The following is an 18,292-nucleotide window of genomic DNA, read 5'->3' as shown; positions in this document are numbered from 1 at the left end:
CACTGCACCAGCCTGTTGTCATTTGCCTGATAGGCAGTGCTTACAGGATAGTGCCCTAACAATAATGGACAGGTTTTGAAAGGTAGACACATGGTGGGGGTTGCCAACTTTCTTGCCCTGGCAGGAGTCACATGCCTTTGAAAGTTCAATGACAGACAGCAGTTAGCAGGCATCATTCACTCGATGGCTTGTTCACCCTCCTTCACTGATGCAACAGCATCCTTGAAATAGCTTGCGAAGATGCAGGATCCCAACTGGAACATAAAGCTTAGCAACCGCACAGAGGAACAGTATTATTTTTAATTTTTAATTTTGTAAAATTTGGGAGCTGGGATAGTCTACAAATATTTTTATAAATAAATAAACAGCTAGAACCACAGTGGGAACCACACGTAGCATTAGGAATAAGAACCACCCTTACTTCTGCAACTGTTGAACATCTACCTGTGCAGAGCCAAGAGCAACACAGGAACAGTGATGAGCAATGGTCAGCAGGAGTATCCACATAGTCCCTGGACCGAGATGCCCATCTCTCAGCCTCCCGCACCCCTTAGGAGAGAGACTGTAGTAAATGAGCCAATATTTATCCCTTCCCATAAGGAGTTGCAATGAAACTCATTACAGTGACTGCTTGTTCTGTTCTGTGTGGTTTATTTGTGCTCCTGAAAATGTTTGATCAGCATTCCACCAACAGATCACTTACCTGCTTGTAGAATGGCTGCCAGCTCTTCCTACCCTTTCTGCACAGTGCATGCTTTACCCAGTGTGAAAGGCAGTGTTGAAGGAGGAAGGAATGGCTAGTCAATACAATTTAGCCAGTACCCAGTGGACAATACCAAAGGCAGAGGGAAGGACATGGAAGGAATTTGAAGCATTCATACTTGGAAGTATGGTATCGTTTGCTTACCTGGGTGCCCTGCACTGCCCATTCTGAAAAGAGAAACGTTAGCAACCTGTTCTTCCCATATATATTCTGCGGTGAAACCGTGCAAAGTGTTCCTTTTTGTGCAAAATCTCTTTTCTGTATAATTGCCATGTCACTAACTGATCAAGAGCACTAAGCACCCACAACTTGAGGCCTAAAGACCTAAAGCCCCATGCCATGCCGTTTGCGTTACGGCACATTGTCAGGGGTTTAAATGCTGCTGTGAGTGTTCTGTAATTGGGTTCACATTTGTAATCCACCAAGAATGAGACTGAACATTAAAAGAACTGCACATAATTGTTTTTTGACTGACTAGTATAAAAGTTGTAAAGCCCAACCTGATCTAAACTAGCTTTTTTTCATCCCTAGTTGTTTTTGGAAATGGCTGGAAAGTAATAGCCCCTTGACTCTGTAATATCTCTTGTGTGCACCTGGCCTGTTAACATTATCACAGTGTGGGTGCGTGTGGCTCTATTATGCCCACTTTGCTCCTCTCCTAGCATGAACAGGCGCAACAAACCAAGGTTTCCTGTGTCATCCAAACCAGAACTGTAGTTTGCTTTCCCTTAAATGTACAAAATAATTAGCAAACCAAGAACAAACCTTGGAGTTAGGTTTCAATCTAAGCCTATTCCTCACTGAGAAAATGTGATGGCCGCATAGACATAGAGCATTACATTATGCCAGTGTGTCCAACATAACCCAGATACCAGTGTGATGTTACTGGCAAAGCAGACGTTTCAAATCCTAAGGTCTCCTAGATGATGAAAACTGAGCATAGAATTCTGTGCTAAAATATAGTGACATTTCATCATCTGCAACTAGGAATATTTCAGTTCCTTAAGGGCCCCCATTAGTTGCCAGGCAGGACCCTACTTGTAGCCGGCTCAAGCAGACTATGAACAAAGCTGTTTATGCCCCAGTGTGCCTGGCAGGAAAGCCTGTTCCTGATGGAAATGGACATAATTAGCATAGCATTTCTGCTAGGTGTGTTGGCATATGTGGGCCCTGTTCCCTCCTTGGCAATAACTACCCTCTGCTGAGGAGCTGGATTCCTTACCTCTCATTTCCCCTGCCCTAGGCAATTGGGGGGAAGGCAGAGGAAGGTGGAGAATGTGTCAGCAAAGATGGCAGCACACCCTTCATGCCTCCGCAAGTGTTTTTAGCACATGAGCTTGGTGTGCACACTGAATGTTTCTCTCTCTTTTTTGCATGCACTCACTTAAAGGATCACACCTGCTTCACGGTGACCCAAGGGGTGCTCACACATACCATCTCCTACATGCAATAAAGATGCCTGGTCCTGGCTTCAAAGCGCCTGGTTCTTTTTTGCAGCAGCAGTGGCAGCAGCATGCCTGGTGGGGCAATGGGCGATGCCTTATGTACATGCAACTGCTAGTCTGTGAATGCCAGTTGCATGAGGCAACAATGGGCAGATTCAGAGTTCTGCTTTTGGCATGTGGAAGTGGTTTCTGGATTCCAGAGAGTGCTGCTCATTTGTGAAACTTGCCTGGGTCCTGGGCAGATGAGGCTATAACTTTCTATCCATCTCCTACTGCGGTTAGAATTGGTATTCACATGAAATGCCTATGTGTCACACTGTGCATTTTTTCTTCACATTTCCCCCCCTATTTGTGTTCAGATTCAGCAGGTGGATATGTTTTCCCCCCCTGTAACCAGTGGAGAAAAGCAATCCTCATTCTTTCTCAATGTATTTAATACAAGCAGGGTGAAATGGCATCTTTCATATGAAATATTACAAGTGGCAGGTATAAAATGAAAAACTGGTACCAGGAAAAAATATGCTACTACATGCACCTATTAAAATCATCAGAGATTTAGGATTACTATTGTCTTTTAATGTTACTTGTAAACTTTAGTTTTATTTATAATGTTATAGGAGTTTCAGCTCAGAAAGTGGGCAGATGTTTTAGATTTTGTTGTTTTTTCAGTGTTGTTGGTAAATGGTGGCTGAATCAAATGTGTCTAGTTAAGAAAAAAAATGATTGTGTGGTGTCATGAAATTTTGCAGTATTGACTAATGGGTCTATTCTGGGTTTCTTGCAATAGAGTTTTTTGAACTTATATCAAAAGTGCAAAGTAACAGAGCGGATGACCAGCGAGGGCTGCTGAGAAAAGAAGACTTGGTTCTGCCTGATTTTCTTCACTTGCCTTCCTGTGGGACTAGGCCTTCTTCATCTACGCCCGAAGGGTCTAAAGGCTGCAACAAGAGAATTGCACATCCTGATGTCAAGGACAAATGCATACAGTTAAGTGGCAAAGTGGACGTCATGAAAAACAGTAGTGAAAGCTCCGCAGTCAAAATGGCTTATTCTGGAAGCAAGCAAAAACCAGCTGTGCTGGCAACTTGCAGCAGCCAGAAGACTTGCAGTGTTCCTTTTGGTGCCCCACTGTCTCCGATTCCGCTTTCGCAGGATGCCACCGTATGGAAAAGGCAATCAAAAGAACTGCAGGCTGAAAGCATACAAACTGTTGAGGATGAGAACGTAGCAGACTTGACTCTGGTGGCTGAGGGAGACATTAACAGCCCTAACAGTACGTTGCTGCCATCTCCACCCTCTTCTTCAGACAAAAACACTCTTGCAGGAGCCAAGTATCCACCTCCCGTGTCACTAACAGATAATCAGGAAAAAACTACCCATGAGAAATCCAAATCAGGTATTTCCAGATTTTAAATGTCTTTAATAAGAAATGATTCCCCATTACATTTGTTTCAGCACTTGTTGCATCTGTTTACAACATGCAGAAAAGTGCAACTGAAGCCTGTCTTTAGGGCATGTACAGACCGTAGTTCTGAGGGGTAGCACACAATTTGGCCTCTGTGACCCTTGTCTACATCCCACTCTGGCCCCTCCTGCCTGTCCACACTGCGGACAGCTGCAAGTTCCAGACCAGCCAGCCTGAGCTGCAGGCTGCTTTAAGTACACAAACTCCAAATTGAGAACAGATGTGGTATCACTTGTTTGGCTGTGCACTCATAAAAAGCCTCAACGACCATTTTGCATGTTGGAAATAAATACATTTTTGTTTGGAAGAGCCTTGCAAAACATAGTTTTTCCATTTAAACCTCCAAGACACACTTTTCACGCATATGCATGCATTATTTGCTGTCGTTTCCTCTTTGTGCTGTATACCGTTATAAAGACTTGAAGAGGAAAGGGAAAGCGCAGCCTGGTTCCCACATTTCTGCTGGAAGTCCTGGGCACGTCCTCGCGAAGCACATGCAGACAACTTTTTATAGATGCTCATCTCTAAGACACATGCAAATACCAGATGAGGATCACATGTAACATGTTCCCCCTGGACCACCCTTGAGGTTGCTCATGCCAGTGGTGGGCAGGGCCAGAGGCAAAGTGGGCAGAGCAGCTAGTGTAAATTTTACCAAGAGGCTGATTTTACACATACACACATCTCCACCCTCCATCTAGGCAGCCAAGAAGCATTATCAGAATTCAAGGACACAAAGCAGCCAGACAAGAACACTCAAAGAAGGTGCAAAGTGTAATAATAATAATAATAATTTATTATTTATACCCCGCCCATCTGGCTGAGTTTCCCCAGCCACTCTGGGCGGCTCCCAATCAGTGTTAAAAACAGTACAGCGTTACATATTAAAAACTTCCCTGAACAGGGCTGCCTTAAGATGTCTTCTGAATGTCAGGTAATTATTTATCTCTTTGACATCTGATGGGAGGGCGTTCCACAGGGCGGGCGCCACTACCCAGAAGGCCCTCTGTCTGGTTCCCTGTAGCCTCACTTCTCGCAATGAGGGAACCGCCAGAAGCCCTCGGCGCTGGATCTCAGTGTCCGGGCAGAATGATGGGGGTGGAGACGCTCCTTCAGGTATACAGGACCGAGGCCGTTTAGGGCTTTAAAGGTCAGCACCAACACTTTATTTCGTGCTCGGAAACGTGTAGGGCTGGGGAAGGGTGCGGAGGAGGGGGAGACGGGGGGTGGCCAGAAAGGGAGGCCTGGATGGATATGTCTCCCCATCCCAGATATATAACACCTACCTCTGGGAGAAGATCTATCCCCCCCTCCCCAAAGAGTCCTCCCCAAAGAGTCCACCCCTCTGCACACTCTGAGCAGCAGGCAGATATCAGTATGGGCAGCTAGATTATCTGCTGGAAGGCACAGAAATTCAGTAATTGCCATATGCCTGGTAAGAATGTGGTGCTGGGCGGGGGAGAAAGTAATCTGCCTACACTGCTTCCTGCTGTCTCCATTGCACATGGGCCCAAGGGCTGGATCACCACCTCTGATGCAACTGACTGTATTTATCTTCATAAATCCAGTACCAAGTAGAATCATGACTTGTAGAATGCAAACACATTCGGTTTGACTGCTTATTTCTTGTTTCTTACCTGTACTTATTTAGTGATTTTCACATGCCTAATTGTCACGTGCTAACAAATGACAGCCAAACTCTTCTGTCCTGCTACTCTGAAAAATCAGAAAAGGTTTATGTCTTTCACAGTGTTTTTATATATGCTACCATAAAAATTATTGAAATTAAACATCAAATGACCTTGTAATTGGCTATGTCCAAATGATAATACATGAAGTGTATTTTGTGGCCTGGTTGTGTACATTTGTGTATATCTATAGTTAGAGCATGTGTGTTTTAAAAGGGGAGTTTACAAGTTAAGACTGTCTTATTTTTAAACTGGAGTTCATATGTGAATATTTTCAAATCTTCAAACTGACCTGTATTTAGTGCATGCCATACCTTCCCGTGAGCTGCAGCTTTTGTTGTTTCTAACTTCTTTTATTCTGTAGCTGCCTTAATGTAGTTTCTGCATATATTTTGTATCTGAGTTCCCACCACTACAAAGAGTAATAAACTCTGTTCTTCGTTAATTCATTTTTTTCTTATTCAAAAGTATTTAATGTGCAGAAGCAGATCTAAATGCAATTGGGAGACATACCGAAAATCAGTGGGGAACTACCCTCCTCAAAGTAGCTTCTCAATTTATTTCCATGGAGGCAATGCAATCTGAGCTCTCACAGATAGCTTGACCAGGGCCCATGTACCATATTTTTCGCTCTATAAGATGCACCAGACCATAAGACGCACCTAGTTTTTGGAGGAGGAAAACAAGAAAAAAGATATTCTGAATCTCAGAAGCCAGAACAACAAGAGGGATCGCTGAGCAGAGAAAGCAGCGCTCCCTCCTGTTCTGGCTCCTGGGATAGCTGCACAGCCTGCATTCACTCCATAAGACGCACACACATTTCCCCTTACTTTTTAGGAAGGAAAAAGTGAGTCTTATAGAGCAAAAATTACAGTATATTGCATTCTATAGCAAGTCATGAAAACCTCATTATCCATTTAGTGCTTGCAAATTTCTTTCCCCTTTTTGTCTCTTCTGTGAGACTCCTTCAAGTCTCTTGTACCATTGACTCGTATTAAACTCTTTTATAAAACATGCAAAATTGTATACTTGCAAAATGTTGAAAGAATTTGTTCTGTTATATTTGCATTTATAAATGGTGTTGTCCATGTCTCCCAACATCCCTATTTATTTGCTTATTTAAGCCTTTATTTATTTTGCCTTTCGCATACGGCAAGGCAGTGTACAAAACATCTATACTTTAAAGCACAAATTAAATAATAAATTGTGATTCAGGGCAAATTAAAACATAATGTTATGATCCCAGCAAAAGCCTTGAGCATAAGCATATTTTCAAGAGGTGCTAAAACACTTAGCTAAAGGGGGAGGTGGTACTGCCACAGAGAAGGGCCTCCTAGAATCATAGAGTTGGAAGGGACCCCAAGGGTCATCTAGTCCAACCCCCTGCACTGCAGGCATCTCAACTAGATCATGCATAACAGTTGGACATCCAACCTCTGCTTAAAAACCCCCAAGGAACGTCCTTCCACTGTCTAACGGCTTTGTTACTCTTTCTGGTTACTGCCAAATGTACTTCTCCAAAGTGCAGCACAACCAAGAGAATCTCCCCAGCTGTACACAATGAAGGATTGGGGTGGTATGAGAGAAAGCACTTATTAAAGCTCCTTACTAACAGGCAGACTGCCTTGGCATACACGTTAGGTAAAGGTACTTCTGACCGTTAGGTCCAGTCGTGGATGACTCTGGGGTTGCGGCGCTCATCTCGCTTTATTGGCCGAGGGAGCCGGCGTACAGCTTCCGGGTCATGTGGCCAGCATGACTAAGCCGCTTCTGGGGAACCAGAGCAGCGCACGGAAACGTCGTTTACCTTCCTACCGGAGCGGTACCTATTTATCTACTTGCACTTTGACGTGCTTTCAAACTGCTAGGTGGGCAGGAGCAGGGACCAAACAATGGGAGCTCACCCCATTGCAGGGATTCGAACCGCCAACCTGATCAGCAAGCCCCTAGGCTCTGTGGTTTACTTTACTTTATAACAGGGGCAGGGGAGTCTGGGGCCCCCAGGTATTGGACTCAATTGGAGCTCAAATTGTCCTGAAGCTGCTCTTGAAAAGATTTCGACTGCAGGCACTTTCACACTAGTACCTCTGATATCTCTGTTCCAACATAGATGACTTGTAGTTGTTGTTGCTTTATCATGTGCCAGTAGTTCCCATTCTTGAAGTATAATGCCACACAGCTTCATTGTTGCTCTCAGATTGCCCTTTTATTTCTTTGTTCTGGAAATCTTTTTTTTATCAAGCCTCTATAAAAGAGATCCTTGTGGAGGTGGTCGTGAAACATTTGGGTAGTATGACCTGACTAACAGCAGAGGCTTCATAACTATGCCATCTGCACTTGACAGCTTGGCTGTTCTATATTCAGTTTCAACTTTTGATTCACAAGGCAAAAGTGTGAATTTGTTCACCACCTGGTAGAAGTAGCTTCAAATAATTTCTGCTGGGACATATATCTATCTGGAAGGTGGCTGAGATAAAACTGGGGCAGAATTATATAATGCCCCCACCTTGGCTGGTTCTACCAAAGTGAAAGAATTGAGGACATTGGTTTATCTGAAAATAAGAACCCCATTAAGAGATCCTATATTTCAATCTGTTATAAATGAGGAAGATCAAAGGCCCCGTTTGAGGGGGAGGGATTGCTGAGAGATTTCTCCAGTCCCTATAAAAAAGGTAAAGGACCCCTGACAGTTAAGTCCAGTTGCAAACGACTCTGGGGTTGCGGCGCTCATCCCGCTTTACAGGCCAAGGGAACCGGCGTTTGTCCACTCTGCAGACAGTTTTCCCGGGTCATGTGGCCAGCAGGACTAAGCCGCTTCTGGCAAAACCAGAGCAGTGCACGGAAATGCCATCTACCTTCCCGCCGGAGCAGTACCTATTTATCTACTTGCACCTTTGGCGTGCTTTCGAACTGCTAGGTTGGCAGGAGCTGGGACCGAGCAATGGGAGCTCACCCTGTCGCCGGGATTCGAACCGCAACCTTCTGATCGGCAAGCCCAAGAGGCTCTGTGGTTTAAACCACAGCGCCCCCTGTGGGTCTGGGAATTAGAGGAAACAGGTTGTCCTGATCCATTCCAGAGCTAATCACTCTGGTAAACAGGCTACAACAGGAGACAAACAAGGGGAATGTGATTCTTTTAGCTTTTCTGGATCTCTCTAAAAACCAGAAACCTTTGAAGCAATACTCACACTCTGGGCCTGGGAAAAATGGGTGTAACAATGGCGTCCAGGAGCAGGTCGTGTCCATCTCTGAATCTGCCACAGTTGTGGCAGTATTTCTTGATCTAGATTTAATAACTGACGCAAAAGGTTTAGCTGACCTAATTTTTTATTCAGTTGTCCTTGACGTGGGCGGAAGTACAGGATGGCCCCTCAGTCCTCTTTGAACAGGAACAGCTGAGTATGAGACTGGCCCAGAGCAGCAAAAGTCAGACTGAGAAGCTGCAGCAGCATCTGTCTGCAGGATGAAGAGTCAGATGGTACAGGACAGATGCCCACCTGACAGCCAGATCTGAATTTGTTCAGGCAGATACTCAGAGCAGATACTATAGTGAGCATGAATAAAAAACAAAGCAGAAAACAATGGAAAGGCAAATCCTACTAGTCGCCCCCCTCCCCTCCTCCTGAACTTTAGCCAATGCATCTTCTTCATCTTTGCAGTCTCCAGTGGGCTGATGCTGCCAAGAAACATGCAAATTCTTCTCCCCTTTTTCCTTCCCAATGATAGTCCCTCAAAGCAAGCTAGGAGGGGAGAGAGTGAGAGATTGAAAAGGGTTCAGGATTACAAGAGTTAGGCTTGATTCACTTGGGAGGGTGGTGTTGTGTTTTACCGGTACGATACGATACAATAATCTTTATTGTCATTATCCTATATAGAACAACAAAATTGAAAAAAATCTACAGCAGACATTCAAAAATCAACAAGCCTGCTATCCCAGCCTGGTTAGCCCCTTAAAATCTCTGATACCCCATAACTGAATACAATATACTATAGAGACTACCTTACACTGCGTTTAAAACCAAAATCGCATTTGGATAGAAACTGTTTCTCAAGCGGCTAGTCCTAGTCTTTATAACTCTGCACCTTCTTCCAGAAGGCAGAAGCTGAAAGAGATCATTTCCGGGGTGCGCACTATCCTGCACTATCTCTGCAGTTTTCTTATGGCACTTGGAAGCATAGATTTGATCCAAGGTGGGAAGAGTGCACCCAATTATTCTCTCTGCAGTCTTTACAACCCTGGACAGCATTGTTTTTTCCCTGACCCTGCAGCTCCCAAACCACACACAGAGACCATAAGTTAATACACTCTCCACGGTACAATGGTAAACTGCCATCAGAAGGTCCTTGGAGAGATTATTTTTCCGGAGGATTCTCAGAAAATATAACCTCTGCTGTGCTCTCTTCATCAGGTCTTTGCTGTTTTCTCCCCAGGTTAGGTCATCTCTCAACTCCATTCCCAGAAATCGAAACACCGAGACCTGTTCCACACACTTTCTTGCTTTCTCATGACGCACATGATGTTCATCCCACTTGTGTTGATACTGCTAGTTCTGGCCCTTTATTCCAGGCTTTCTCAGGGCAGATTTGTGCCAAGCTTTTTAAGTTGCTGTGTTTTCCTCCTGCCTATCATCTCATGAGCACCAGCTGCACAGTCTTGATATCAGCAAGAGTGGCTTCCTTCCTGCAAAACCTATTTGGCACTTTTTTCTAAACCTTCCTCCTCTGCCTCATCCTTGGCCTTACAGTGAATCTGTGGGAAGAACGTTTTAGCCTCCATTTCACTGATATGTGGTCATAGTAATCCTTATTTTTAGATGCTGCTTCTCAGTGTGCACAGCTCTAAGTATGTTTTCCAATAAATAATGCTTCTATCTGTGTGTTCCCTGAACAGCTACAGGGACAGGCTGAGATTCTCCTGCCTGGGATGACAAAGGAAATAATAATGAACCATAAACATGCAGAGAGAGAAGCAGGAAGAGGGGCAACTGGCAGTAGAACACACAATGGGAGGTGGAAGATCATCAATGGCAGGGGTATTTTAATTCCTTTAATTTCTATCTCTGCACCTCCTTTGCTCCCCAAAGAGCTCTGGTTGACAAACAGAAAAAGGGTAAAAGAATACATGTTTAAAAAATGAAAAAGTATTTAAAATATATACAAAACAATTACAAACATCTAAAAACATTAAACGCATTTAAAGAAACATTTCAAAACAGTCACATACTCTCACAGCCTAATAATTCCAAGGTTGCTGGGTTCTGTATCTTTCAGCCATCAGAGTCCTGGCCTGGGTGAACAGGGACTTTTTAAAATGCCTCTTGAATATTGATAATGAGAAAGATAGAAACAACTCCCCAGGAAGGGCAATTCCACAAATGGGGAGCCACCACTGAGAATATCCTGTCACAAGTTAGCACCCAGCAATTGCAGCCACAACGGGGGATTTCCAAAGTTCGGCACATCAGTGAGTTATTTTCTGATTTAAATCAACCTGTGTAATGTGTCTGAGGAAAAGGCAATGAGGCTGAAATGGCCTCAGGGTCTCACTGCCACAGAAGCCCGCCTTGCACTTCATCAACAGAAACAGGAAGTCTTCACACAGAGGGGCTTAGCTTGGAATGACTATTCCAGCAATGGCAGATGCCCACTGCGTCAAGTAGGGCTACTAGGAGAGGAGGTCACAGGGATGCATGGCGAAGTTATTCTGGTTTCCTCCCGATCCTCCTCTCTTGCAAAGATAATGTGGACACTTAAGAGTTGCAGTTTTACAAATACCTAGCACCCAACGGAACTGATAAAGTATCTTACCTTGGTTCTGAAGGAGTCTCTTTTGTCACAGTGGCGTCTCTGATGGGAAAAACATTATGCCTCCTCCACCTGTTCTTGTTTTCTCCCTGTCCTCCTTTGCAAAAAATCAGTGGGCACTTCTAACTCGGCAGTTGTGCAAATACTTAACAACTTAACTAAATAAATGAGTGTCGTACCTTGGATAATAAGGTGCAATAAAGGCTACATGTGTGGCCTCCACCTCTCCTTAGAGCCACCCTGATCCTCTCCCCCTGGTCTCTCTTTATCCTCTTCCCTTGCAAAGAAACCAAGCATCTGTGAACACTGCAGCAGTACAAGCATCTAAGAAAACAAGAAAATTATACTGTGGTTCAGAAGAGGTTGATGTAGATGGTTGTATTTATTTGCTGAGAGAAGATTACCTGTGTCACCTCCACCTCCTCTGGCAGCCACCCCAATCCTCTACTCCTGCTTCTTATTTCCCTCTTCACCATCTTCTCCTGCAAAGACCAGGGTGCTGTGTGATTAAATAGGGTATTACTTTGGTTCTGTAGAGAACTGCGCAGTCAGCTCAGGGCTGTTGAAGCAGCAAGGCATGGGGTCCAAGCTGTGGGAGTTGGGAGTTGTGTTCCATCTTTGCATCTGTAAATGCATGGGTGATTCCTCCAAATCCCAAGAAAATCAGACCTACACAGTCCTCTCAAGCCGCATGACACTGAGAGGTGGATGTTAAGAAGCTTTCCCCCACAAGGTGTCTCCGGGTCTTCTTTTCATATCTTCTTGTGCAGAAAGTCCATCCAATTATCTTTCAGATTGGCAAAAAGTTTATTGAGCCTACTGTTGAAGTCTGGAATTCCTGGATCATCCATTTCTCAATGGACATGCATAAAGGAGGGAGGACTGGCAGAGCCCCTCTAGGAATGCTTCATTTGTGAGTGTTGCACCTGGAAAGTTCAGGGGCTTTCATGCCTCTTCAGGCTGAAGAATTGACATTTTGATTTTCTATTTATAGAAAATAATTAATTGAGGTTGCAATCCTGTACACGCTTAAGTGGGAGTAAGTCTTGTTAAACTCAACACAGCTTGCTTCTAAGTAGATGTGCATCATCATCATCATCATCATCATTATTATTATTATTATTATTATTATTATTATTATTATTATTATTATTATTACAGTGGTGCCCCGCAAGACGAATGCCTCACAAGACGGAAAACCCGCTAGAAGAAAGGGTTTTGCGGTTTTTGAGCTGCTTCGCAAGACGAATTTCCCTATGGGCTTGCTTTGCAAGACGAAAATGTCTTGCAAGTTTGTTTCCTTTTTCTTAACACCGTTAATACAGTTGCGACTTGACTTCGAGGAGCAACTCATAGAACGCGGTGTGGTAGCCTTTTTTGAGTTTTTTGGTGATTTTTGAAGCTTTTCCAAAACTTTTCCGACACCATGCTTCGCAAGACGAAAAATTCGCTAGACGAAAAAACTCGCAGAACGAATTAATTTTGTCTTGCGAGGCACCACTGTATTATTATTATTATTATTATTATTATTATTATTATTATTATTATTTATTATTTCTATACCACCCTCCATCTGAGAATCATAGGGTAGTTTACAATATATGGATTGTATAAGATTGCACTGTTAAGTCCTAACCAGCAAGGAAGACTGATGAAGCTGTTAGGAAGAGAGAAAATGAGGATGAATTTACAAATGTAGGGGGAGGGAATCATTTCAGAATACTGCAGGTAGGATTATCACATGTTTGAATGTAGAAAGCTCTCTCCAGAGAGGCTCACCTGGTGCCATCATTACATGCCTTTAAGCACTGGGAAAAATATTCCTCTTTACCCAGGTCTTTGGCAATAAATATTCTATAGCTTGTTAAAGCTGTAGGTGGGGTAGGGGGGCAACTGTTACTAAGATTAATTTATTATTATGCTGTCTGTTATTATACTTATTATTATTATTATTATTATTATTATTATTATTTTATTGATGCTGCATAAAATGTGGTACACTGCCTTGGGATCTTTCGATAAAGGGTGATATTAAAAAATCAAATAAAGAACAACAACAAATGGCTGAAATAGCAGAGCAACTTTAAAAAGGCAGTGGTGTAAGAGAAAGGGGGGGAAAGCCTGGCCAAAGCTAAGATTTTGGTGCTGGAAAAGTGTAAGATTCATTGGCAGGAAAGCCTCTGTAAAGCAGCAAACCAAAAAAGGCCCCTTCCTTTTGAGCCATGCTGCTCACCTCTGAAAGTGGCAGTTCACATGCGGCATTCAATGAATGTACAGTCTGTGTTGACAACAGGTGAGCTGCACAAATCAACACATAACGTAAGCACATCACCCAATTTATTGGAAATAGCATGGCTACAATTGTAAATTTCCTGGAAGTAATTGCCCCCACTTCTGACTGCATATATTCCGGCTTATACAAAAGGTCTTCAGTCAAGTGATACACAACCTTTAGCTAGGGAAGGCAGAGAAATTCAATTAGCCTCACATTCAAAGGCAAACCTACCTGATCAGCATTTTCCAGAACAATGCACAACACAAAACGCTGCCGCCCTTCAAAATGGGCACTTCTCTGAATTTTGCAGTGCATTTCCCCAGCCAAGTAATGTGCGCGAAAATTAAGAAATCAGGGTAAAGTTTGCATTTATTAGTGGAAATTGCATACAAAAATGCATTATATAAGGAAGAATTGCTTTGAAAAACGTGTGTATAGGCAAAACTGAATATATGAAGACAAATTTTCACTAAAAAAATTAATGATGATTTTTTTACAAAAACAGATAAATAAATCACAAACTGATACAACAATGTAGAGTGGGAAAATTAGAAACAAACTGAAAGTGACCTACTTGATCATGCCTTTCTTTAGCTCTTCATTAGAAAAGCAAATAATCTTGGAAAGAAGGGTTACCATTTAACCTGCTCATGTAAACGACAAACCCCATCAAAGAAGAGGAAATCTAACCTCTGCTTGGTTATTTCCCTCATTCTCCAATTTATGCTAATCTGTCATAAACAAATTTGAAGGCTTCATCATCACCTCACTCATTTGCTGCAGCAAGGAGAATCCAATAATTTCTCTGGTGTACCAGCAGATGATAGCATTGGTCCTGCTCAGAAAAGTCCTAGAACTGTGCTGTTCCTCTGCTATACCACTGGATGACTTGGAAGAGGGGAAAATAATCAGCCATCAGCCTAGTAAAGGATGAGGGAATGTAAGCCTTGTGGCTGCTTGCGTGCCTATCTCATAATTGAAGACTAACTGGCTTAGGGGTGTGTGATGGGCCTCCCCACAGCCTGCCTGGGTGTGGGGGGCATGGGGAGCCAGGAACAGAACTAGAGGTTGCTCTGGGGCTCTGAACTAAGGTTGTCTGACAGGGCATGAAGAAAGGAAGAACTGCCATGACTGGTGGATGGGGCTTTACATATTTAAATATTGTAATGTTTAAATATGAGGAGCTTGCTGCAGTTCCTTTGCTAACCAATAAATTTGTGGCCTGGTATTCATCCAACATCTTATCTTTTCCTGACTTTTGTGTGCAATAAACTTTCAAAATACAACTTCCCTTGCCCATGCTAAGTCAAAACTAGCTCTGAGATCTGTCAGTCATAGCCCCATCTCTTCTTTTTAACAAATTTGTATTTTACACATTGCAAACAAATGGAAATACAGTAACCATTATCCATTGCCTCCAGACATATACTTACACATTCAGCAATCAAACCTATTACTTAACATAACCCCTCCACTGAGAATATTGAGCAGTTGGTACAAGAAGTTCTTGATTGTTGTCATTAGCATAGTTAAAGAAAGGGGTCCATGTTTGTGGAAGGGTGTCTCTATTCGTTATGCCTTTAATTGCCCTCCTGTGTCTGGTAAGACTCTCAGGCATTGCTGTATCCCAGATATTATTTTCCCATATGCAAGACCATAGCTACGGGGGGCCAGCCAGGCTCCCTCTCAGGGGAAACCTCCAGAGGGGCAAGATTGAGGCTCCCTGCCTCTGTGTGTGTATATGCAAATATGTGGGGTGAAATCAAGGCTAGTTTCACCCCTGCCATGTGTTCAGGGGTATTTCAGTCTGGTTCTTCCATTGCTGAGCTATCGCTAATCGTGCTGCGGTCAGTAAGAAACCTACTAGTTTGCTGTGGCACAGCGTGGAGCCTAAGTCTGTGTTCAAAGACAGTAGGGCTAAGGCAGGACAGATCCTGAAGCTGAGGCTCCAATACTTTGGCCACCTCATGAGAAGAGAAGACTCCCTGGAAAAGACCCTGATGTTGGGAAAGATGGAGGGCACAAGGAGAAGGGGACGACAGAGGACGAGATGGTTGGACAGTGTTCTCGAAGCTGCCAGCATGAGTTTGACCAAACTGCGGGAGGCAGTGGAAGACAGGAGTGCCTGGCATGCTCTGGTCCATGGGGTCACAAAGAGTCGGACATGACTAAACAACGAAAAAGGCAGGATTTGGAGAAAGGGGTTGGCCTGTAATTGGGGTATAATCGAGAATAAAAAGGTAAAGGTAAAGGGATGCCTGACCATTAGGTCCAGTCGTGGCCGACTCTGGGGTTGTGGCGCTCATCTCGCTTTATTGGCCGAGGGAGCTGGTGAACAGCTTCTGAGTCATGTGCCCAGCATGACTAAGCCGCTTCTGGCGAACCAGAGCAGCACAAGGAAACACTGTTTACCTTCCCACCGGAGCGGTATCTATTTATCTACTTGCACTTTGACATGCTTTCAAACTGCTAGGTTGGCAGGAGCAGGGACTGAGCAACGGGAGCTCACCCCGTGGCAGGGATTTGAACCGCCGACCTTCTGATTGGCAAGCCCTAGGCTCTGTGGTTTAACCCACAGCGCCACCAGCGTCCCTCATAATGGAGAATACTCTATTCCAAAAGTTTTTAACTTGGAGGCATTCCCACGCAGCTTTTCCCACCCCCTTCCAACATAAAGAGAAAAGGGAAGGGGTTATTTCCCCCCAGCCAGATTGTACCTGTGCCATCGTGCCACCGGAGGATGGCCCTGAGCGAGACCTCCTGTAAGCAAGCGGAGGAGTAGCCTCATCTCTTATGTGCTTATTTTGCATTATATGGGGAAAGCATTCCCAGACAAAAATGGAGGGCCTGGGACATGAGTCCCCAAGGCTATTTCAGTAACACTGTGCATATCCTGCAAAAGAACAATTCCTTACCAGCTGTAGATGCAGAAGTAATTGAAAAGTCAAGACATAAGAGGCATAAAAACATAAAGTGTATGCAAGTCATACAGTGTTCAGTTGGATCTACTCCAATGTAAGCATGCAATGGGTTCCATATATTACTTGCGGAAGGAATTGTGGGCCCTTTCTGGCTTAAATTTATCCTGAAACTAAGCTGCTAATACTGAGCAGCCTTCTTGACAAGGTGACTTGGCTTTTAAAAGTCCGTTTGTGTCGGTTAATGTTGTATTTGGTAGAAAGGAAAAATGTAGATATGATAAAATAAAAAAGGAGAATTCCCTGGATGACTAGATCCAGGTTTGGAGCAAGTATTCTTTGGAGAGAGAGCCCCAGCAGAGATTTAAAATCAGAAAACACTATGGTCTTAACCCCTCCATGCAATAATTAGAGTTAAGCATGTTGGTTATATGAGGCTGGATATATCCCACATTTTGTTAATTGCCTTCACTCTCAGAAATCTTCAATGATACGTAAGGAACTGGAATGGTGATTTGATTACCAAAGATCTTATACTGTATTATTTGCTTTTATGGCTATGTTTGATTATTCTAATCACATGTTTTCGAATGAGAATCCTGGCCTACTGTGATTCTATTATTTGGAAGTTTGTAAATAATGCATTTATATTTTTATCAATTTTTGTACATATTCCTTACTTTTTCTGCCGTGACAGATGTGCAAAGCAATGTACAAATTTACAATTAAAATCACAAAGTTAGTTCTACAGACTCAGCTCAAGATATATAAAATTTTAGTATTTTAGCACCACAAAAATAGGATAGCAAAATATCCAAGCTGTTGAAACGTGATAGACTGTAAAATTTGACTTGTGTAAAGCAAAGCATAATAAATATTATCCCCTTTTTTGTCTCTTTCTTTCCCTTTTTTTCCTAGGTGTGAGCCACAGAAAGAAAAATGATGTGCAAGTAGCTGGAGGAAACCTTTATGAACAAAGTTCTAAAAAAACTAGTCATGACTTTATCGCTGCTGAATTTAGCGGGGAAATGTTCAGAAATGAACTCCCTGTAAGTTGTGTAATAGATGTGGATAGAGTTGCTCCAGAAGATGATCTGGCCTGGTCTTGTAGTGAATCCGAAGGGAACCTCAGTTTTGAAGGCTGCATTGCAGAGTTAAAATCTTGCCGAGGGAGGATGCGAACAGGTGTCTACAGGACATCAGATCTTCCATCTTTTATTGCTGCTAAGAGCGAGAAAAATAAGGACGAGGAGTGTAAAGCAACATTTGTATGAAATTGCAATGTGCATGGCTCCAGAAACTTAATTCTCAAGGTCATTGCAAGCACTAGTACATTTATTGCCTTTGGAACATAAACACAAGCTGCACAATTCCCTTTTACTAGGAGACAGCGAAACTTGTTGACAGCATCTGAGAAAATCCACCAAAAAAAACCAACAGTCTTGTTATAAAATTTACTGGAAAAACATACACAAATTAGTACATAAACATGTTTTAAAATACATATTTCTGAATGTATCTTCTCACAAAACAGGCATGCCAACTCAGAGGGACTGAGGCAGTTCTCTCCCCCCCCCCCCGGTATTTTTGAGGGGGCTGAGCAGAGCCACTACTCAGGGGGCGTTTGGCTCTGCTCCCTGACATCGTGTGAGCTGTCACGCGGCATCACATTGGGCCTCCCCATCCCCTTAAGAAGATGGCACCTCCGTCACAAAATATGCATTTATAAATATGTATTCTCTAAACGTAAGCATATATAAGTGTATTTTATCATAAAATATGCATTTTAGTAATTTCTTGGGGTGAGAGTTGCATTGCAAAATTCGAAGAAGTTCAATATCTGAAGGTCGTTTTGCATAATAGTCTGGGCAGCGTGTATAAAGTCAGTTTCCATACTCATTCACAAAGATCACACTTCTTGAAGGTCCCTTAC

The 18,292-nt window shown here is 43.2% G+C and overlaps 1 protein-coding gene across 6 annotated transcripts in view; it reads left to right on the top strand.

The window, feature by feature from the left end:
• The window catches only part of RGS12 (regulator of G protein signaling 12), an 83,659-nt gene extending 65,800 nt beyond the window's left edge, over positions 1 to 17,859 (top strand). For 5 of the 6 annotated variants that reach the window (XM_083460685.1, XM_083460686.1, XM_083460684.1 and 2 more), the window contains 2 exons: positions 2,996 to 3,604; positions 17,278 to 17,859. In XM_083460685.1, the coding sequence (XP_083316811.1) occupies positions 2,996 to 3,604; positions 17,278 to 17,633 (965 nt within the window). In that variant the 3' untranslated portion in view covers positions 17,634 to 17,859. Of the gene's footprint in view, positions 1 to 2,995; positions 3,605 to 17,277 lie in introns of those variants that run through there. The other variant, XM_083460687.1, reaches the window with a different exon arrangement.
• Positions 17,860 to 18,292: the final 433 nt, after the last annotated feature.

This window comes from Podarcis liolepis (genome assembly GCF_965112155.1).
Source record: "Podarcis liolepis genome assembly, chromosome: 9".
Lineage (NCBI taxonomy): Eukaryota > Metazoa > Chordata > Lepidosauria > Squamata > Lacertidae > Podarcis > Podarcis liolepis.
The sequence above is the reverse complement of the archived record's forward strand: the minus strand, read 5'-3'. Positions and strand labels throughout refer to the sequence as shown.